Below are 22,859 nucleotides of genomic sequence, written 5' to 3' on the forward strand. Positions count from 1 at the left end.
GTAGCTCCTTGCTTTTGAGTTCTTCCAGCAGACACATATTACTACGTTTTTACTTCCAAGGATTTCTGTTTGGATCCAGCGGGAACAGAAAGTAGGACGTGGGAAAAAGGAACACTCGCCCGACCATTTCCCCATTTCTGACTCCTGCGCAGTACTCCAAACCCCCCTCTCCCAGTCGCCTGCGGAACCCCACGGCTTTGCGCGCGCGTTCTCGTTTTCTCGCGTGCGTACGGCGCTGTGCCTGTGCAGCCAATCAGAGCGCGAGGTCGCCGCGGTCGCCGGGGTTCGCGCGCACGCCATAGAGCGGCGTGGGGGTGGGGGCTATAGGTGAATGGGAGAGTGAGCGGGGGCGGGCGCGGCGGCGCGAGTCGCATGAATGAGAGAAACGTGCCCCGCTCGAGACGTCGCGCGCGTCCGGGACGGGGAGCCAATGGGAACGCGGGGAGGGCTAGAGACCTGGCACTGAGGGCAACGGCCGCGCGCCGGCTCGAAGACGAGCGCCGCCGAGCGGGAGCGCGCGGAGCAGGGCGGGCGTGGAGCGTGCGGGGGCCGCGCGCTGCTTCTCAGAGGCCGGACGGCACTGCTGGGAGGCGGCAGCGACGACGACGGCGGCGGTGACGGGAACCGCGCCGGGGGTGAGTATCGGGGACACCGGCCCCTGCGGAACCGGAAGTGCGGGGCCAGTGAGGTGGGAGGGGAGTGTGACCTCTAGGGAAGGGGGACTGAGGAGGAGGAGGTGGTGTGAGGCCCCATTCCTCCTTCGGGCCGGGTCATCCAACTGCGGCAGGACCTGTGGGCCCCGGAAACGGACGACGAGTAGAGGCCGGAGATCCACGGCCGCTGGGACTCAGAACGGGTTACTGCCCGGCTGCCCGGTCCTAGCCCGGGACCCAGGTCCCCTTCGGCGCCCGGTGCCCAGCCGCCACCCTTTCCGCCCCCGGCCGTACGCCGCGGGCTCTGCCGTCCTCCGCAGCCCTCTCCCGCAGCAGCCCGAGTGGGCCCTGCCACCGCGGATTCCGTCTTCTCAATCTCAGTCAGCGCTGCCCCATACGGTGATTCTCCTTGCCCCAGCTCCGGGGTGGGGACTGGGTGCTGTTCCCCTTTTATCTCCCTGCGTTTTAGGTCCCTCGCCCACTCTGCTGATACTTATTTTGGCTCAAGTCTCATCCTGTTACCTGTTGTCTCCCATCCGTCCGCTCCCTCGCCCCCTCCAGCCTGGTGCTCCATGCTTTTAGTACTGTGGACTTTTTACAAGCGGAGCTCGGATGTGATTGCCAATGTTTTATCTATAGGAATCTCTTTGTGGGACAGGGAGATTGAAGATGTTTTATCCACTTGGCCGAATGAAAATACTGAAATGTGAAGTAAGAAAGTGACTTAAAGTTATGAAGCGAGGGGTAGAATCAAATATGTTATATTCTAGACCATTTTTCTGCTCGGATATTTCACTTCCTGCTTAATGCCGTCTTGTCTAGGTTGATCTTATATTTTCATCCCTATCTCTTTATCCCAGTATCTCTCTCTACTGTATCAAATCTCTTCAGAAGGCTCATTATTACCCGTTCTTAAAAACCCACCTAATGCCTACAAGAATTGTATATCCATGTATTTTGCTCCTTCGGCATATAAAGGTAGAACCCATATTAAATTTCCACTTGACTCTTAAGCCAGTGTCTTGATATGTGGATTATTCCACGATACCTTGATTACTTAGTATTCAGATTTACTAAATTGTATTATTTCTCCACTTTATATCAACCAACAATATTTGTGCTATCAGTGGTACTGCCCGTATCCATTCACCCTTTAAAGGAGGTCCTGAATTAAACCTTTATTAAAGCCTTCAAACCGTATATTCTCTGATTTGTTTTATATATGCATATTTCCATTCCATAGATTACTCTGTGACTGAATATGCCCTATACATACATGCTTGTACACCTTTCTCATACTGGCGTGGACCCAGACTGCTGGCTCTGCTGAACCACACTCATCCTGTAGTCTTATCCCTACTACCCACAGCACTTCTGCTAAGACTTGGTGCTTCTTTATTATACCCAGTAAATTCTTAGGTTATGTCTCCTCCCTTCCAGTGTATACTCCCCAGACATCTCAGGTGCAGATCTCTTTTGTTTCTCAGTATTGTACTCCCAAATTGCATGGCCTTTTATGATCCTGCATTGCTATGGCAGTATTAGTTCATGTGATTTTTTTTTCTGTCAGAAAATATGATCTTAAATAATATATGGTGTCTAAATGATATTCTACTCCAGATAAAATAAAAGCAATGCAATTTCCATCTTCTCTATTCTTTTGGGCTTTGAGGGGAAAGTTTAATAGTACTATGTACAAACCAAGAATTTGCTTCTCATTGTTAGCAAAGATTCCTAGGCCTGCATTCAGATTGTTGGGATTTGATTAGGAAACCAAGAGTTAAGTCATAACGTTAGAGGCTAAAGAAGAGTTGTCTTTTCTAGGACTTGAACAATTTCTTGTAATCTCGGAGTATTCACTTTGTTCTTGTATTACTGTTTGGCCCTCTAAAATGCTGTGTCTTAAAGAGAGACATGATGTACCTTGAAGGAAGGCACCTTTGCCTTCAGTGCCATAGGTAAGAGAGGAAGTGATAAATTCCAGGGCATGTTTGTATTTCATTATCTGAATCTTTTGATGTTTTAATCTCTGGCTTTGATATTAAGGGAAATACTAGACCACTGGGTGCGATAAAACTTATTTTTAAATTCTAACAAGTAAAATTTTTAGTCTGCAGAGTCCAAGTTGTCACTTGGCAGGTAGTTTAGTGGATGAAAAAGGAGTAGAAAGGGTTTGTTGGCAAAGGCGCACATGAATGAACCCTTGCATTCTGAACTTGACTGCTCAAGTGATTCAGTGGAATGGCCTGAGGCATTCTCTAGCCTTCAATTTTTTGAAATGGTATAAGGGACTGCGTCACCGATAATGTGAGTTAAGTGCTTTGAGATCACTAGATGAAAAGCATCCTATAAAATCCAAAGTGCTAGGATTATTTTGCTACTGCCATCAACAGAAATAATTGTTATTCTTAATCATATTGCGGAAGGTGGGGCTCAGTTGACTTCCTAACAGGCTAATATAGGAACAAAAAACTGTTGAATTAGGTAGAAAAGGACCAGCCCTGTGGTTGACTCAGTTTCTCATACAGGGCATAAAACCTTTCAGTGCAAGAACATTTTTCGTTCAGGTCCTTTCATGTGTTATTCTAGAAGACCAAACATTCAGCTTCTACCTCTTCAGGGTTATAACTACAAAGCATAGAGGGATGAGAGAGAGGGAGACATGCACAGAAAGGAAATGAGACTAACTGTCCTAATTTTGAGGTTATTTTTTTCTCTTTTCATTGTAGCAATAAATACTCTTCGTCCAAAGAGAAATCTCTTTTCTAGGGCTGCCCTTCACTGCTGTGCCCTTGTTTGTTTTTAGATTTTGATATTTGTTACTATTTGTGTCAGGTGAGATGGGCCCCTTATAAGACGACCTGAGGCCAGGTGAAGCCAGGTTCTCTTTCTAATGTGAACAGCAAGCACTTAGAAAAGTGGAGGATCCATCTTCCTGCCAGTTCAGAGCCCCACATACACATAAGTGAAGTGGCAAATAATCTTTCTCTCAAAAGACACTTTTTAACAGAATGACCTGTGGGGTTTTAGCCTTGATGTTCTTAAGAAATGCCCCGAAAGAATTTCTTTGATAAAGATATTTGTTTTTTTTTTTTTTTTTTTTTTTTCCAGGTAAGGCCCTGTAACCCAGCGAAACTCTTCATCTAGAAAACCCAAGACTGAGGAAGAAAGAGCAGAGACATTGACTAACCTGGAAACGGGGACCCCTTTGGAACTTTGCTTTCATCCACAGAAAACTTTAAAAAGTATCATCGAGTGGAACTGAGTTCTTCCTCTTATTTTGCTTGTTGGGAAGAACATGGCTTCAGGGATTTTATGTTACGCTTTAGTTTTGCATGAACTCTCTAGGAAAAGAAGCTCTTGAAGGGCTTGGGAATAACAAGAAGATACTGAAGACATACAAGCTTGCTGTCTCTCTGTTTTCCCTCCCCCTTCAAAGAAAAGGATTTACAACTCAACCTTGTAACAGCTGCTGCCCAGCTTTAGCCATCAAGAGAAAATAAATAAAATTAAACCACCATTGCCAGACTACAAGCCCTGAAGTCAAGGTGTCATTGAGAAAACTGCCTAAAAAGGACAAAGACTGCAGTAAAAACAGCTTCTCTTTAAAGCTGGAAGGGGCCCCGGGTTCCTTCTCGGATTAAAATAGAAACACAGGGCACACCTCTTTGGGTGCAGCTCACATTCTGTGGAAGTGTAGTCGTGGAGGTACTAGAGTATCTCTTCAGAAGAATCTTTCTTTGCCCAAAGTATTCTGCCCTATCTTGATATTCTCCCCTTCTTTCCTTCTGAAGACTTATCTCCATCCATGAGCTATTTTTCCTTGATCTATCTGACTGCCTGTGTTCTCTACCTGCAACCATTTGCATGTGTACGGCCTATTGTTTGTCTTCAATTTTTAAACTGTACAAGCTGGGTTTCTTAATCTCTCCTGCCTTGTTCTGGGGAGGTGGTTATTCGTCACTTGGAATCACCTTTCCCCCTCCCATGCGCTTTCCTTCATTTGAGATCTTTTGACCTTTGGTTTTATTTGGGAGGGGGAAGGGTGATAATTTAAAGTTTTCTGTTCCCTGGTGTCCTTCTGTGCTCTTATTTCCGTTGTTGCCCTCGTCCTGTTTTCTTGTCTGTTCTGCCGCTGTGTGGGCCTGGGCTATGCGGCAGGGCAGATCTCCCATCAGAGCTCCAACATGCCCGCAGAGTCTGGAAAGAGATTCAAACCCAGCAAGTATGTTCCGGTCTCAGCAGCCGCCATCTTCTTAGTGGGAGCCACGACCCTCTTCTTTGCCTTTACGTGAGTTTCCTCCCAGTGGTATTTGGGGCCACTCCATGGTATTTGGGGCCACTCTGTGGTAGGTGAAGGGGTATTTTTTTTTTTCCTGAATTTTGCTTTCAAAGCCAAACGACTGGGCATGCCTAATGTTCGATAGAGGTAAATCCAGATCTAAGGGACATGGTAGGAAGAGTGAAGAAGAGCCTATCTCAGCCACGGTAGACATCTGACTCCATAGAATCCTCTACCTTCCCGTCTCCCTTCCTTTGGAATCACAGCTGTCTTCATATTTTCCTACCCAGCTCCATCATTAGATAACCCTGAACTAGGAAGGAAGTGGGAGGAAACCACCAGAAAGGCTTCAAGCAGTTTAAGCATTCAATTCTATGAAAGAAAAGAGAACTAGACTAGGTGAAAGGTTTTTCAGATAGTAATGGCTTTTCTCCTGGATATCTGAATCTAGATATGAGACCGACAGTACTGGAGAATTTCAGAAATGATTGAGACCTACCAATGAGACCGTTAGGGCTTTTACAATTACTCAGCTGGTTTTCAGTGTACTCTTAAGAACTAAAGCCTGGAGAATTGAAGGCCACTGGGAAAGGGCAAGTTTTTTGTAGGAAGAGAGTTCTAGAAGACTTCCTTTACATTAGTTCCTGCTGAAGAGGTGTCAGTAATTCTCCCCATTTCCTGGTCCTATTTGGAAAAGCGGTTGGTATTGAAAGATTTCCCACTTAATGGTATTCAGACTGTCTGCTTGTTATTGGAGGAGACTGAGTAACTTATTCTTCCCCTAGTCCCCAGTATTTTAGCTGTTAACCATCTGGCAAGCATCTTTGCTCTTACCTGTTTATAAATTAACAGGTACCACGGTTCTGAGCCTTAAATTGTCGAGTCATTGAGTTGGTCTTCTAGTTGTAGCTCTTGGAACAATCAGAGCATGGTAGATTTTCTGTGGATTTTACTTTGCTGTGATTCAGGCTCAAATCTAATTGTGAGGTGCTGTTTAGAGCAATGGGAGGTTACTGGGAAGAGGAAGAACGTGTATTGAAGTGGTAAGGAAGGAAGGCGGTTTGGACTCATCGAAGGGTGAACAAAGCAGGAATTGCTGGGGTGGGGACAGTTACTATTATGGGGGAGAAATCAAGAACAAATTAAATCTGAGATAGGGAGGGAACACCCCCAAATTGAGCTTCAGATGGCAAAAGGAATTAAAAATGTGAGTGGTTTGGCTAAAAGTCAGCAAAGTAATAGTGATGTTTTCTACTTAGTTTTTAAAAAGGGAAAAGTTCTGTTACCTAAGATGTGAGCATCATCCTACTTCTCACCTCTTCCTCTGATAAGTAGAAGTCATAGATTCTGCGGCCCCCTGCTCTCCAGCCCGAGCCTCCCTGCTGAATCCCTCAGGGGTGCAGGGCAGCCCTGTTCTTCTCTGGCTCCCCTTGTTCTTCATAATCTTTGTCTCTTGCTTTAACTCAGCATGCTCAGTGTTCTGTCCTTCATGCACTGACTACCAATAAGGAGGAATGAGTCTTCAGCATCAGGCTTGTTTTGGTTTCTGCTATTATGGCCAGTATGTAGAGTCAAATCAACATTATAACCAAGGGACATTTATGTGGGATCTTACTATCCTTGTAGCAGTTGCGCTGTGTCATGAGGGATATGTACAAGACCACTTGGATACCCACAGACCTGCTTAATTGGCGAGGGTCTATTTTCCTTCAAGGGACAAAGACTTTGGGAAGCTACAAAATTAAGGGGACTGACTGGTTTTTCCCTCAACCCATCTGTTCTTGAGATAGGGCAGGCAGAACCCTTGTCCTTAACTTGCTACTCTGGAGCCACTGAAGTACTTGGCTGGTTATACCAGTTTCACCACAAAGAGTTATCCTGACATAGACATTTTCTCAACTGATATTTGAAGCTATTTACCCTACTTTTTCATTCCGTAGTTCCAGAAAAGTAGGGGCCCTCCTTATTCTGTAGTTCCTCAACCCCAGGAAAAAGAATTTTGGAGGACAGTATTGACTCTATTTGGAATTATTGCCTTTAGTCCAAAGTTTGAAGCCTTAAGTCATGGTGAGAATTTCCCCTGGGAGTTTCTGGGCCCTCTTTTCCTCCCTAGGGTCTCCCCTGCACACCTGTGGAGGCATAGACACTATTTATCTTACTCTATCACCAGCTCTTGGAACCTCTGAAATTCTCATCTCTTCCTCTCCTGACCATAACAGTTCCTCTGCAAGCATGGATGTGGGCTGAGGTACCACTCTTTTCAAAAATTATTGTCCCTTTAGAGATTTAATTCCTTGGAGAACCCCCTGTTTAAAATCATATAGAACCTAAAAAAGGATTTATGATTTCAAATAGAAAGACAAGAGGAAGGCTGTCTTTGAACCAGCTCCTATTTGGAGCCCTAAATCTATAACAACTTTGTTGTCCTCCGGTTCTCTTTACTAGGCTACAGCTATCTGTTCTTACATCAATATAATAAGCCCAGGTGAGAATTACTATGGGACCTGGAGGACTGGGAGTAGGAGGAAATGTCCCCTTCAGCTGGCAGACAATTAGTGGAGGCAAAGTAGGCTTCAAACAATTAGGAACAATTTCTCCATCATGTTTCTTTGTCAAATAGAGAAATCTGTGAGCAGAAATTCTCAGTTGGGCTTGGTCATCAAAAAATGGTAGTCTTATCCTGCAGAGAAGCCTGAGTAGAACAATTGAGGTCTTCCTCCTAGAAGTCTAATCCTCTCATTCACTGAATTTGTCCAGTACTAAAACTAAGCAGGTAGGTTATTATGCATCATGACTTAATTCTTTTCCCTTTTCACTGTTCGAGGAGAATGTCTGCTAAAGTAACCCTCCCCCTCCCAATTAGATACAGATTCTGCACTTGAGAGAAGGTGCCTGGATCCTCATCTATCTGTCTTTAGTCTCCTTTGGTGATGGGCAAGGGGGCAGTGCTAGGTAAAAGGAGTAAGCACTTTTTGGGCATCAGGAGACTGATTTTAGTAAAGCCTGTTAATCTTCATGGACCTGTTTCTTCTATGTATATGAAGAAATTGACCTAGAGCAGTTTATTTAAGCAGCGTGACCCTTTTTTCAAATGAGATCTTATGTAGAACCCCAGTATATAAAACATAAGAGTAGGACTGTCTGGTTCAAGTGAGGCTAGTGCATAGAGCGCCAGCCCCTTCGTGTCTCCTCCTTGCCTGCCTTGGGGCACGAGACCTTTTTAGGGCTCCTTGCCCTACTGTTGGAAACAAATCACTGAATTGTATCTTTTATCTAAAGTCTTGAGCTGTGAGTGAAGTCAGCCAGTGTCTCGTTTATTTCTAAAATTGGTAGGGAGGGCGTGGGGGAAGTCTCTGCTGCAGGTGATAAAAGTCAGGGTTGTCCAGAGATTCGTGGTCTTTCCAGTGCCCACCCATGAGAGCTTTCTTCCTTTCAATTTCTGCCTTTGGTCCCTCCCAACCCTTTATTCCAAAGAGTTGGGCAACCTGAGTGACTCTCCCTCTGGTCCTTTTTCATGACTGTGGAGGTGTGAGCACCTGATTTGAGTGGGAGCAGCCTTGTGATTTAGGGCATTAATTGAGCAGTGGTTGTTCCTTTGCCTTCCCACGTCATCCAGGAATAAGTGCCCAGGTCCTATGTCTTTCACTGAGCTGCTCGGAAGTCTGGGTAACAGACCCACCACAAATGAAGAGTTTTAAGAGAAACTTACCTATAAGGAAGAAGTTGTTTTCCTATGGAGTGTTGAGGACCCCCCAGGGGCAGGAAGTGGGCTGTCTATTCTAGCCTTGCCTCATTGACAAGGAACACTAGTCATACACTCATACTGTTTGCTAGGCATGGGTGGAATGCATAGACCTATTCTTTAGGAGCGTAGTGCCTATGCTCTAAGTGCTGTTGAATCTCCTGTACCTGGGAGCAGGTGATGGGGGGAGTGGAATAAGGATGAAGGCGGAGCTGGAATGATAATTGATGATGATGGTAATAATTAAGAATGTTTTTTTTATGTGTCTTCTAGCCAGTGGATGCCCAGTATTAAGCCGGCTGGTTCTGAAAGAATCCTAAGATCTTTTCAAACATCGTCCCCTTCACTCTCATGTCTATGTTATGTAGCTGAAGTAACGAGTTTGGGAAGTTTCCTGTGGATTACCTAAGGCTAGTTATTGGCAGACCAGTGATGAGATAGGATTAAAACCCAAAGTTTTTTGACTCCTACTTTGTTTTTCTTACCAAGAATTAAACTTTTTTTCTTTCTTTTTTTTTTTTTTTTTAATATATGATGGGAAGTGTCAGGGCTAGGAAACATTTTCAGGAGTGTGGGTACTGAAACCTACTCACCTGATTTATTTGGCCTTGAAAACAGGAGTGATGAATGGGTGGGCAGAAGAACCTGTTCTTTCGGGGATGGTATAGGTCTGGGAGTTTCATCAATGAGTCAGCCAGCCTTCCGGGCTGGGGCCACTCCCTATACTTTGGAGCTCTGTGATTATTGCTATAGGCTGAGGACGAGCCCCAACAACTCCTCTCAACTCAGGCCTCATCTCCTTCCATCTAAGGCGACAGATTCAGACAGGCTACTTGGGGTGGTCACCTAGGAATCTGGCAAAATACCCTAGCAACAGCAAGCCTCTCCACAAGTCAAGCAGAATGTGGGAGATGGCAGAACAGGCTCTGCTCACGCACGCCTTCTTGGCAGGGTGCTCCTCAGAGCGTTCACGTTGGCAGCAGCGGTTCTCCGATTTGAATCTAGTAGCAAATACTGCCTGCGAAGTTGAGCTCTCTGCATCATTTCTAGGTGCTGCCACTCTGGGGGCAGGCTTTATTTTGACAGTAGATAGTGGATCTCAATTCTAGGACTTCACACTTCACCTGGGTTGGGTCGATATCAAGAAGGCTGTAGGGGTAAAGTTCGTTATCCAGGGCTAGGTGTTTGGCAGGCTACCCAAGAAATTGTGTGGTTTGCTTTGTTTGGAAATGCAGAAACTGAAGAAAGAATGGGGTCAGAATGACATTTGAGTGTGCGAGGGGGCTGATTTTTTATTCTCATTCACCTTAGTTTCCCTCAGGGATGGAGGTAACCCTTATTTCTTCAGAAGCTCAAGACGCCACAGTAGCCACAGTGGCCAGTTCTAGAAATGAGACTTTTAAATCATGGCACCTCAGTGTTCTAAGGATTTAATTTCTTTTTCCCTTCTAATTATCTTCCCAGGCTGTAGGAGTCAAGTGAGTCACCCTTTCTCCTCTTCCCCAGGCGGAAATTGAAGCGACAGCTAAGTACTAGGGAGGGGCCCTGACCTGGATGACCGGTTTTCAGTTTCTCTTCCTCTTTAGGAGCCTAGGAGGTCAGGCTTTAGGTGGGGCTGTGTAAGAACTCTTCCTTCAGCTTCTAGTTCATCCCAAACTCTGCCAAGGTAGAGGGACACCTTTTCTGAACCAGAGAACCCCCAGAGGAAGAGGCTTTCATAGGAGACTTGCTAGAATAAACTTAGAACTGTGACAGAAGGTCTCTTTTGTCCTTGAAATTGATGCTTTCGCTGTAGCTTCGTTATTTTATCTCCCAGTTATGTACTGACCTATCAGGAGAAGCAGAAAGTTAATTGATATTTATTGTCCAAAAAGGCTAACACATAATGGATATTTACTTCAAAAAATTTTTTTAATGATTAAATGGAATTTGAATAATTCCATTATTCAAATAGAGTGATGGTAGTCAGGACTTGTGAGATGCTTTGTGACAGTTTTGTCTCTTTTCATGAGTTTGTTTATATCTCATCAGGGAGCTCAGTTCCTGTTAACTGTCCTGAATCACTTTCCAGGGCTGTACTTTCTGTTTTGGTGGAGACAGATCACCTCTCAGCAGAATTCAGGACTGCGCTGTGGATGAATTCTCCAGACTCATGTGCTGTCTTGTTCTCTGGTCCCTCCTTCCTTTCTTTCAATGAACTCTTCCTTTCCTTTTGACTGGATTAGATAAAGGGGAGAAAGACAGATGCTGTCCTAATTCTGGAGATTAAGTTCTCAGCCAAAAAGCAGATTAGGGTATTTAGCCGCTGTCTTGTAATGAGAGTTCTTGAGCTGAGAGGGGAGAGAGGGCATTAGATACTACTGACAAAGCAAGTTGCACATCTGTGTTCTGAAACTTCCAGCTTCCAGGAAGTCATCAGAGAAAGGAAGAGCTCTTGCAGCATTCCTACTGGACTCATATCCTGACGGAAACTGAGCATAATTCTAGACCAGGGCACTCTTTTTTTTTTTTTTGGTCAAAGAAAAGTTACCCAAGTGTATCTCCTTGATTTGGACCCCATGGGAATACTGGATATGTTTGGCCAGTTCTTTTTTCCTATAGGATTTAAGGCTGCTTTGGTCTGATATCCTTTTTTTTTTTCTTTTTTTTCCTTCCCTGCTCTTCTGCTTCATTTATAGACCTCAAGGGTTCTAGTTCTGTGTCTCAAGACCCATCCTTTTCTGGCTGTGGTGTTTTTCTTTTCCCTACCTTGAGAACTAGCCTCTAGTTGAATAAAACTATCAAGAATATCTGATGCAGCGAAGAAACTTTAGGCATTTGAGAGTGGTTCAAAGCCAGAGGGAATAGGAACCATAGGCAGGTGGTATCCCATGCTTTGGGCCAATGTGCAGGTCAGTGGGGCATGGCTGGGATCCAGAAGCCTCTGGCTTCTCCAGAGGAGGGAGTGTAGCTGGCATCAGTTACATACTCAGTCCCTAACTCTTGTGCCTGGTTAAAAAGGAGAAAAGAACATATCGAAAACATAGAAAGATCCACCAGGGAAGAAAGTATCTGAAGAACATAGAACTTAGTGCAAGGGGTTTTGGAAGGAGAGATTCTGAGTCTTGTACCTTCATCTAAAATGAGCGTTTCCGTGGGAAACTGGATTCATTTGTTGGGAAGGATAAAAATAATTCGAGACAGCAAAGGTGAGCCACAGAAGATTTATATATAGGTATGGGGGCTGAATCTTGATAGATCTTTATATGGTTGGTGTCCAAAGGGTTAGAGGCAGCTTCTCATTTTTTTTCATATCTGTGCAGCTGTCCAGGACTAAGCCTCTATGTGTCACCTGCAGTGCCCATCTACAATGCGATTGTTTTTCTTTTTGTGCTGGCCAACTTCAGCATGGCCACCTTCATGGACCCAGGGATTTTCCCTCGAGGTAAGATTTCCCTCTCCTCTCTTGAAATTCCTTACTACATTTGAAAAATAAATATTTTAGACATACACATTTGGTTCTGGGCTTTAGGAGTCCTAGGGTTTTGGGATATTTTTACAGTCTAATGATGAAAAGCAGGTCAGGGTCTTCAGGAATATATGTCATAACTTTTAGCCATCTGATTCCCTTTCAGTCAACTTATTGATTTTCAATTAACTATTCAGAAATATTTCAAGCATATGGGTTGGATATTATTGCTAGGCACAATAATAGCCAAGAAAAATTAGAACAGTGTTTTACAAGCTGTAATAGAGGCACGAATAAGGTTCTCTGAGACTGTAGAAAATGGTGCCCTCACGTCTGCCTAGATAAATTGGGGAAGTGCTGCTAAAGGTAGATAGGAAAGACTTTACCAAATAGAGGATGGAGGGGAAGGGCGTTCTCTGCAGAGAAAGGAGCATATGCAGAAGATTGTGGCCATGAAATGCTGAACACAGTGGTATGGAAGATGGAGTGCATGGTGAAGCCAGAAGGAGCAAACTATAAACCCAGAGCCAAATTGTGGGAGGCTTTCGATCCTAAGTTAAATGGATTATATTTCTTCCTTTGGATAGCAAGACGTCTTTAATTGGAGGAATCACAGGATCAGATTTCATTTTATAAAAATAATTCTTGTAATAACACACAGATTCCATATGGGAGGCTATTGGATTAATGCAAACCAGATGAGAACTTGAATTCAAGGCTAGATTTATAGATTTTTCAAAAGTAGACTCAACAGAACTATTCATGACCAATTGCTTATTAGGGGAGAGTATGAGGGTGAAGGAATTATCTAAGACAGTTCCAAGGTTCCTGATGTGGAAGATAAGTTGGATGCTGATTTTTAGAAATCAAGATACGAGTTACAGGTTTGGAGGGAAGACAGAGCATCTTAGACATGTGAATTTGAGATACTTATTGGTCATTTAGGTAGAGTTACCCAGTGAGCAATTAAGTAGTCTGACTTGGAGTCTTCAGCCATGTGGTATTTGAAGCAACAGGGGTAGTAAGATTGTCTAGAGAAAGTAGAATGAGATTAGGAAAGAACCAAGGTCAGACCTGATCAGCACTGACATTTTAATGAGGAGCAGAGGATAAGGAGGCACCATTGAAGAGGGATTGAGCAAGAAGGGTTAGTAGGAGGAGAAACTGGACAAAGTGGGAGCTAAGGAAAGTTCATGTCGTCGCCAGTGGTTGACAGTATCAGATATTAGGTCCAATTGTGTGGAAATTCAGAATGCCCATTGTTTTGGTAACTAAGAAATTAGTGATATGAACAAGAGTAGTTTTAATGGTGTGTTTATATTTGCATGTGGGGGAGATACAGTTAAATTACCCAAATTGTAATGGTCTGTAAGGCAGTGAATGGGAAATGAGGAGGCAGAGTTAACGAGTGTTAGGATTACTCTTTCAAGGAGTGAAACCTAGACGGCAGAAGAAAGAATATCTTACAGGAAAGGAAGCGGGTTTTTTTTTTTGTTGTTTTTTTTTAATGATACAGAAGGCTTTAGCATGTTGGTAGCCTGAGGAGATAGAACCAGAATAGAGAGAGAAGCTAGAATAGAATAAAGGGGATAATTGAAGAGTGATCTTGAGCAGTGGTTGCCAACCTTTTTGGCACCAGGGAGCAATGCTCCTAAGAGAATCTAATGCTTAATGATCTGAGGTGGAGCTGAGGTGGCGATCCTGGGGAGCGGCTGCAAATACAGATGAAGCTTCACTCCCTGGCTGGCCGCTGCTCACCTGCTGCTGTGCTGCCAGATTCCTACTTGTTGGTGGCCTGGGGATTGGGGACCCCTGACCTAGAGGAAGGAGAAGTTTTTTCCCATGCACATGGAAGGGTTCTGCTTACAGAAGAAGTAGGCTGTTTCTGGGATAGGAGGTGAAAGTAAGAACCGTCATTAGTGGAATAAGAGATAGAAAGAGAAACTGATGAAGGTTGTTGCTGGTGACATCTGATTTTCTCCCGAATGTGGAATTGGAATAGCAATTTTGGTGAGATTAGGTTTTTCTGAAATTGTGCTCAGAAGCCTATGTCACTGCACTTTCTTTGTGACTTCTGTTTCAAAGATTAGGTGAATGAAAGGAACTTTGAGTCCCTAAAGCCAAGGAGGGCTGCTTTCATGAGCCATTAGTGATCTTTTAGCAAGCGTTTATTATCTATATGGAAGGCATTTTGGTCATTTGGAATGATTTTTTTTTTTTTTAAAGATCCTTAGTTTCAAATAGCTTTGTCTAGAGAAGGAGGTGAGGAAGACATTTATACGAATAAATACACTGTGATAGGTTATAAGAGTAATCAAAGAACTATGTAGTACTTTAAGAAGAGAAAGAGCTCACTTTTGATAGATGATGGGTGGAAGAAAAACGTTTTTTGAAAAGTAAAGATTTTAATAAATAGTGAATATTCATTATGTAGAAACTTCAGCTGTAATTTCACAGCCCAGAGATAGCTTCTGTTTATATCTCCGCATTTTTGAAGACATAGATACAGTAAACTATGTAGTTGTGTGTATTTTTATCTGTTCTCAAGGTGGGATTTTTTTTGTTTGTACCATTCTTCACCTCGCATTGTTTTCACTTACAAGCATTTCTCCAAGTCAGTAAAATTGGAAAATTTAATTTTTAACTCTACACCATATTTAAGTTTTCCTTCCCACATGTATTTTTTTCTAAATTAATAATAAAAAATAAAAATTGCACACTGTAACAATCTAAATGCCTATCAACAGACGATTGGATAAAGAAATTATGGTTCATATATACAATGGAATATTACTCAGCCATTAAAAAAAATGAAATCCATTTGCGATGACATGGATGGACCTAGAGGTTATTATACTGAGTGAAATAAGTCAGACAGAGAAAGATACCTTATGATTTCACTTATATGTGGTATCTAAGGAACAAAAAGAACAAACTAATCAAAACAGATTCACAAACATAGTGGACAATTTGGTGACAAACAGAGGGGACATGGGTTGGGAGGCTGGGAGAATGGGGTTAAGGATTAAAGAAGTACAAATTAGTAGTTAGTAGTTGGCCATGGGGAGCATGGAAGAGGTAATGTAGTCAACGTTAATATGATGGCTAAGTGGAGGGCCAGGGGAGGGAGGGAGCATTTGCAGAGTTCATTTTATGAACATTATAGATGTCTAACTAATGTACTGTATACTTGAAACTAATGTAAATAGATTTATTTTTTAAAAAATACACAGTGTCGATGAGAAGGCAAATAATGTCCTTTAAGTTTTGAAGTGGGATGGTGAGTTTTTGGTAGCTAATAATTGAAAGGCATTCAAGTAAAGAATGCTGAGAAACAGTACCAAAATATATATGTATAGGTAATACAGTGGGGGAAGATCTTTTGGGCAGGGGCTTTGTACACAGAATAATCCTCTCTTGGATTATTACAGTTCAGCCATGCACTTGTAGGTACTGAATTGTTATGCAAACTCATTATATATATGTGGTTTGATCTGTAAATTACTTCTTTTAAAATTCATAATATGCAAACCAAGACTGTCAGCATACCCATTATCAGGGCCACCTCTGAGTCATTCTCTTGAACCTTATTTCCAGTGCATAATAAATTGCTTCCTCATATGTATTCCCCATAGTGTTGTATGTAGAGCTGATCTCACGTTATTAAGATTAACTAGTTCTTAGTTTCTCTCCCCCATTAGTCTGAATTCCTTGAAAGCAGAGGCCATATTTTAAATATCACTGCATCCTTGGTGCTTTGTACAGTTCTGGCACAATTATTTTTTAACTGACTTCCTTTCTGCAGCTGAGGAGGATGAAGACAAGGAAGATGACTTCCGAGCTCCCCTTTACAAAACAGTGGAAATCAAGGGCATCCAGGTGCGCATGAAATGGTGCGCCACCTGCCGCTTCTATCGTCCTCCTCGATGTTCCCACTGCAGCGTCTGTGACAATTGCGTGGAGGTAAGAACCATGAGTCAGGTAAGACTTGCTACTGAACCTCACTTACCTTCTTCCTGTCCTAGAGTAGGATTCAAATCCTATAGGTTCTTGGCCTTGGATGAAATACAGTTCTGGCTAAGTATCTGGGCTAGGTGTTCTAGCTCTGTCAAAAAGTGTTAGTGGTGATGTACAGAGGAGAGGTAGAGCATAAATAGTCTGCTGTTACAGGGGGGGTCCCCAAGTGGCCATACGCTTTCTCAACACCAAGATTCATACATAGCTCCAGCTTTCCATCCTTTGGCTCATCTTTCTGGTTATTCGTACTGGCTTTATCTCTTGCTTCCACTACATCATGATGCATTTGAATTTTACAGTTATATTTCTCTTCCTGCTTATCTTTCTGCATCCCATGCTTTTATTTTTAACTTTTTTTTTCAGTCGGTTCTTACTTAGCTATTGTCTGCCAGATTTTCCTTCTAGTCTTCTTTTCTTGTGAATCTTGATGTTTTTACAAAGCCTCTGATATTTGTCCCTTTCATTGTTCCTTGATCACATAGGATAAGCTTTGAGAAGTGGCCTTGTCCTTTGATCAGCCTTTTGAAGCACTTCCTTTCAGATTGATAGAGCAAGATAAAAGTGCATGAGTCTGTTTTTAATTTTGCAACCAAATGATGAACATGATCACAGGTTACTGAAAACAACACTTAAGTTTTCTCATTTGTTCCTCCTCTTGACCAAAATGATCTATTGCTGTGGTACGAGGATGCCTCTCAGTCTGTCTCTTTTTGCCCCTAGGAATTTGATCATCACTGCCCCTGGGTGAACAACTGTATTGGTCGCCGGAACTACCGTTATTTCTTCCTCTTCCTCCTTTCCCTGACAGCGCACATTATGGGCGTGTTTGGCTTTGGCCTCCTTTATGTCCTCTACCACATGGAGGAACTCTCAGGGGTCCGCACGGCTGTCACGTATCCTTCAAGGCCTGTGGGTTGCACGATTGGGAGGGGGAAGAATGAGGGAAGTTGAATGCCATGCGGCGAGGTTCAAGGGAAAATGGCTACAGTTTGTGCCAGGGAGGGTGACATCGTGGTGCTCTGTTCTCCTTGACCGTTTGGCTTCAGAATGGCAGTGATGTGTGTGGCTGGCTTATTCTTCATCCCTGTAGCTGGCCTCACGGGATTTCACGTGGTGCTGGTGGCTAGGGGACGTACAACCAATGAACAGGTATGGGACGAAGTGACCAGAAGACCCCTGGAGAGCAGGCAGGGCATGTGTCTGTTAGCTCTCCGATTAGTGTGTAGCATAGAGCTTCCACAGACGTATGCTTAATGAATACTTTTTATGAGGAGGTGTCCAAGTTCCTCATGTAAGCATGAGAGCAGAGGCCATCTCTCAGTTAACAGATGTATACAGAATGCCTGCTGGGTACTGGACAGTTTGGGCTCTGAGCTTATAAGAAACTTAATAAAAGACCCAAGCCAGCCCTCAAGGAGCTTATAGTGCACTTAAAGGGAAACAAGTATTTTTGTGCTTATAATAGATAACCTTACTTGCTTGCTCTTAGTGTATCATGTTAGCTTTCAGTAGAGAGCTGTTCATCCCCATTTTACATGAGGAAACTGATGTTCAGGGTGAGATAGCTACCATGAGATCGGCCTAGGTTTGAACTAAGGACCCTGACTCTAGAGTTTCTGTTTTAACCATCATAGGTATAAGCTGCTTGTTGGCAGGATTGTGTTTTACCCATTTTTGTATCTCCTAGATAGTGGGTACACAATAATTTGTCATTGATTTGTGTTTTGGCCATTGGAGGTCAGGATCCTCATGTCTTGACTGATCGGGTCCTTTTTTCCTCCCTCTAGGTTACGGGTAAATTCCGGGGAGGTGTGAACCCCTTCACCAATGGCTGCTGTAACAATGTCAGCCGTGTACTCTGCAGTTCCCCAGCGCCCAGGTACGTCCACCCTTTGGTCTAGTGTTCACTTTTCATCAAAATTTGTGTTTTCTTTGGGGTTCATTCTGGTACAGGGGAAGTCTGGTGGGAGGGTGCTCTTAGAATGGAGAGTGCCTGCAAGGAGGAGACGTGCCATCCTTTGGACTCTGTGAGTTCAGTTGATATTCATCAGATATTATGTGTGATTACTCTCCTCCGAGAGTTGAGATTTACTCCAGAGTGCTTGAGCTAGGTATCTGCCCAGAGGCCTAATCTTCCTGCAGTTCTTCATGGAATCAAAGAAATCAATTCAGTGTTGACCTTGTCACTGGCCTTCTAGGACTGTTTCTTGTTTAAAAATGCTTTATTTGAGGTAGGCAACCAAAAGATACGCTGGAATGAATGAATGAAACCCCTTACTCTCGACACTCAGGTATTTGGGGAGACCAAAGAAAGAGAAGACAATTGTAATCCGACCTCCCTTCATTCGACCAGAAATGTCAGATGGGCAGATAACTGTGAAAATCATGGACAATGGCATCCAGGGAGAGCTAAGGAGAAGTAAGGTGAGGAATTTAGGGGAGTAAAGCTAGATTACTTAGGGACTCTCACTCATGGCAAAGACATGGAATCTTGCTTTTAGTTGACATCTCATAGCATTCATCACTTTCTTATTTGTGTTAAAATTATTTAAATACATCTTCTTTTCTCTGTTAGATTGTAAGTTCATTGACATTAAAAATCAAGTCCATTCATGTCTATGTCTTCATAGGACTTAACATAGCAGCTTGCAGATGGTAGGATCCCAACAAGTAGTTTTAGTGAAAATGAAAAAAAAAGTGACAGGATTAAACCCTTGTTGAAAACTTTTCTTTATCCAGTACTGTTCCCAAACTAACTCTTGTCCCGTATTTTCCAGGCCTTGTTTAGAAATATATGATAATTGCCTCCCCAAAACCCCTCGTATACTAGTTTAATACTTTGGGTTGTCCTGACACCCAGTTTGCCAATCTGATTTTCCCTCCTGTGTCCAGTCTAAGGGAAGCTTGGAGATCACAGAGAGCCAGTCTGCAGATGCCGAACCTCCACCTCCTCCTAAACCCGACCTGAGCCGTTACACGGGGCTGCGAACACACCTCAGCCTGGCTACTAATGAGGGTAAGGGCTGTTGCAGGTTAGGTGACTGAACAGGCAGGCAAAAGGCTGGGAGAGGATACTTGTGCTGTGTATGGGAATACCTGACAAGTGGTATTTGAGCCACCTCTTTGGACACTGAGAGAAAGGGGATACCACTTAGCTCTTGGGCATTTGTCGGGGGAACTGTCAGCTCTAGACAGAGCAGACCTGTTTGGTGCATTCTCTCATACTGAGTTCTGAGCTGGTATGAGTCATTAGTCTTGATATTAGCAAAATCATGTTCCCAGGACTTGCCGTTCGCTGGGGGTAGCGAGTCCTCCCTCGTTCTCCCCTGTACTTAGGAACCCTAGTCAGGCTAAGAGAGCAGCCTGTAAAGTGGTGTCCTGGGCCTCTCTTCCTGCAGATAGCAGCCTCTTGGGCAAGGACAGCCCCCCCACACCTACCATGTACAAGTATCGGCCAGGCTACAGCAGCAGCAGCGCGTCGGCCGCTATGCCTCACTCTTCCAGCGCCAAGGTACTGAGTTCTCTCTGAGAAGCAGGTCGTAATGTATGCCAGCTGTGGTGGAAAAAAGAAGATTGGGAGAAGAGAAAGAAGAGGCAGAGGGAGGAAAAGAGACCAAAGGCATTTTGCTAATTGTTGGTGTTGGTGGGATTGAATCTCCTTGATAATCTTACTTCATCAAAGGGGACAACTAGCATAATAGGTAAAAGCAGATTACAGCATCATACCTGACTTCAGAACCCATCAGTAAAAGTTACTTAACCTCGCTAAGCCTAATTTCTGTACCTTAAAATGAGATTATTTGTCCAACTGATAGATTTGCTTTAGAGATTAAATAAGATAATGCATGTAAATGATCTAAACTTATTGCTGGCACCTAAGAGAGTTTTTGACTGGCCCTGGGGCCCTGGGGCCTTGTGTCTGTCACATGAGGAACACTAAGAACCTGCTTTACTTTCTCCCCCAGTTGAGTCGTGGTGACAGCTTGAAGGAGCCCACCTCAATTGCAGAGAGCAGCCGCCATCCCAGCTACCGCTCAGAGCCCAGCTTGGAGCCCGAGAGCTTCCGTTCTCCCACCTTCGGCAAAAGCTTTCACTTTGATCCACTGTCCAGTGGCTCACGCTCCTCCAGTCTCAAGTCGGCCCAGGGCACAGGCTTTGAGCTGGGCCAGCTGCAGTCCATTCGTTCAGAGGGCACAACCTCCACCTCCTATAAGAGCCTGGCCAACCAGACACGCAATGGAAGCCTGTCTTACGACAGCCTGCTCACTCCTTCAGACAGCCCTGATTTTGAGTCCGTGCAGGCGGGGCCTGAGCCAGACCCGCCCCTAGGCTACACCTCTCCCTTCCTGTCGGCCCGGCTGGCCCAGCAACGGGAAGCTGAGAGGCACCCACATTTGGTGCCAACTGGCCCAACACACCGAGAGCCCTCACCAGTTCGGTACGACAATCTGTCGCGCCATATCGTGGCCTCCCTCCAGGAACGAGAGAAGCTGCTACGCCAGTCACCCCCACTCCCAAGCCGTGAGGAAGAATCAGCCTTGGGGGACTCTGGCATTCAGTCAACACCAGGCTCAGGCCATGCTCCTCGCACTAGTTCCTCCTCAGATGATTCGAAGAGATCACCCTTGGGCAAGACTCCACTGGGACGACCCACTGCGCCCCGTTTTGGCAAGCCAGATGGGCTAAGGGGCCGGGGGCTAGGGTCCCCTGAACCAGGCCCAACTGCCCCGTACCTGGGCCGATCTATATCTTACAGCAGCCAAAAAGCCCCACCTGGTGTCTCTGAGACAGAGGAAGTGGCTTTGCAGCCCTTACTGACACCCAAGTAAGTAATTAGCCCATCCTGGCCCTCTACAGACTTATAATTAGCATGCCGCCCCCTGCAGGTGTCAGGACTGAGCTGTACATTCTAGTACAGATGGACCCAGGATTAGCCCACTTGTAGATAGCTCTTCATTTTCACTCTCACTTCAGCTGCCTTCATCGGCCATTCCAGTTAAAAGACTGAAGATTAATACTTCTTTCTTAATCCCATCTTCCTAAAAAGTAATGTATTTGTCTGGGAGCAAGGTATGCAAGATAACCGTTATTGGAGAGAAGGAATTAGGGAATCAGGGGTTTAAGCAGAGCAATAAAATAGAAGGGAATGGTTGAGTAAGAAAGTGCATGTGTAGAAATGTAATTTTTTTCTCTAAACTTTTAAAACTGTCTCCCTTCTGTGTTTTATGTCCCACTTCCTGACATCTCCCTCTCCTTTTCTTCCCAGAGATGAAGTACAGCTCAAGACCGCCTACAGCAGATCCAACGGGCAGCCCAAGAGCATAGGCTCAGCCTCCCCTGGCCCAGGCCAGCCACCTCTCAGTAGCCCCACAAGGGGAGGAGTCAAGAAGGTGTCAGGGGTGGGCGGCACCACCTATGAGATTTCCGTGTGAGCCTTTGGCACCTCCCCTCCCCCACACCTCTACGCCTACACCAAAGGGCCCCAGGCGGCCACCGTCCTTTCCTCAAGGGGCTCCCCTCCCCTGCATGGACATTTTTTAAACCACCGATTCCGAGAGGATGAGGAGCGTTTTATAAAATGCAATGGGGTTGGGGAGTCGGAGAGTTGGGGCCCTGAGACGGGGTAGCAACCCCTTTACCTTTAAGACCCTCCCTTCCTTGACCCCTGGACCAGACTCAGTGGACATTTGTGCAATTGCTCGCCCTGGAGGGAACCAGATCATTTTTAAACCAGAAATAATTTTTTTTATTATTGTTACGGATTCTATTTTTTTCCTCTTCTGCGTTACCAGGTGTGTGTGTACATATATATATATATTATAAATATCAAAGAAATTATATATCTATCCCGGGATGGGAAAATGAGGGAGGGATGTTTAAGGAGGGGGATCTTACTCTTCCCATTCCTCAGACCAGCAGGAAAGGAAAATAGGGGATAGAAGTCTTCCTTTTCCCAAGGGTTCCCTCTCTTTTGTCCCGGTTACCAACTAAGGAAATAGCACCCCCTGTCGTTGGTGCTAAGTGAACAGGAAATAAACCAGGGAGAGGCGAGTTTGGGGTCTTGGTCAGAGGAAGGAAGGATTTGGAGAAGAGAGTTAGTTTTCTAGGCTTATTGGGAGTTTCCCCAGGAGAGGGGTCACAGCCCTATGACTTTGGTGGTGGTGGGCAGATCAGGAAGAGCTTTGCTGAACTCCAGAAACAATTTTGGAAAATCCCCCCTTCTTGGGGGAGAGGCATTTGGGTGGGCGTCTTCAACCAGCCCCTCAAAGCCTTCCCCCATCTCACACAGTTAATGTTATTTTTAAATCAAAGGCCGGGAGAGAAGAATCCAAAAAGCAATATTTTTCATCACATGCCAAAAATGGGATAGAGAGTAGGAGTGGCAGGCCTAGGCCCCTCCAGTTGTCCCTTGGGGGTTACCCTTCAGCCCACCTCAATATGGTGCTGGGTAGAGGGGATACCTGGGTTCTAACCTCTAACTAGGGGAGACCCCAGCCTCTAAGTAGAGGCCCTTTTATTTTTTATTCTGACTAGCCATTTTAAACCAACAAGGAATAAAAAAATCCTGATCTAACCAGCTCCCCCTGACTTGTGTTGTTTTGTCTGGTTAAAGCAGGGTGAGTAATCCCTGGTGGGAAGTTTGAAAATTTCATAAGCTTCTCTGGGCCTGACCCATTTTTAGGCATGACTACGTGAAAATAACCACTTAAAACAACA

The 22,859-nt window shown here is 44.4% G+C and overlaps 1 protein-coding gene across 1 annotated transcript; it reads left to right on the forward strand.

Annotated features, from left to right (window-relative positions):
- The first annotated feature begins 350 nt into the window (after nucleotides 1-350).
- On the forward strand, nucleotides 351-22,723 carry ZDHHC5 (zinc finger DHHC-type palmitoyltransferase 5). The gene is made up of 12 exons (XM_016160005.2): nucleotides 351-635; nucleotides 3,765-4,944; nucleotides 11,980-12,101; nucleotides 15,931-16,088; nucleotides 16,863-17,035; nucleotides 17,189-17,291; nucleotides 17,930-18,021; nucleotides 18,434-18,566; nucleotides 19,035-19,158; nucleotides 19,541-19,653; nucleotides 20,108-20,967; nucleotides 21,409-22,723. The coding sequence occupies exons 2-12, from the start codon at nucleotides 4,841-4,843 to the stop codon at nucleotides 21,572-21,574; spliced, it is 2,148 nt and encodes a 715-aa protein (XP_016015491.1). The 5' UTR covers nucleotides 351-635; nucleotides 3,765-4,840; the 3' UTR covers nucleotides 21,575-22,723.
- Nucleotides 22,724-22,859: the final 136 nt, after the last annotated feature.

This window comes from Rousettus aegyptiacus, unplaced genomic scaffold, assembly GCF_014176215.1.
Source record: "Rousettus aegyptiacus isolate mRouAeg1 unplaced genomic scaffold, mRouAeg1.p scaffold_m13_p_5, whole genome shotgun sequence".
Lineage (NCBI taxonomy): Eukaryota > Metazoa > Chordata > Mammalia > Chiroptera > Pteropodidae > Rousettus > Rousettus aegyptiacus.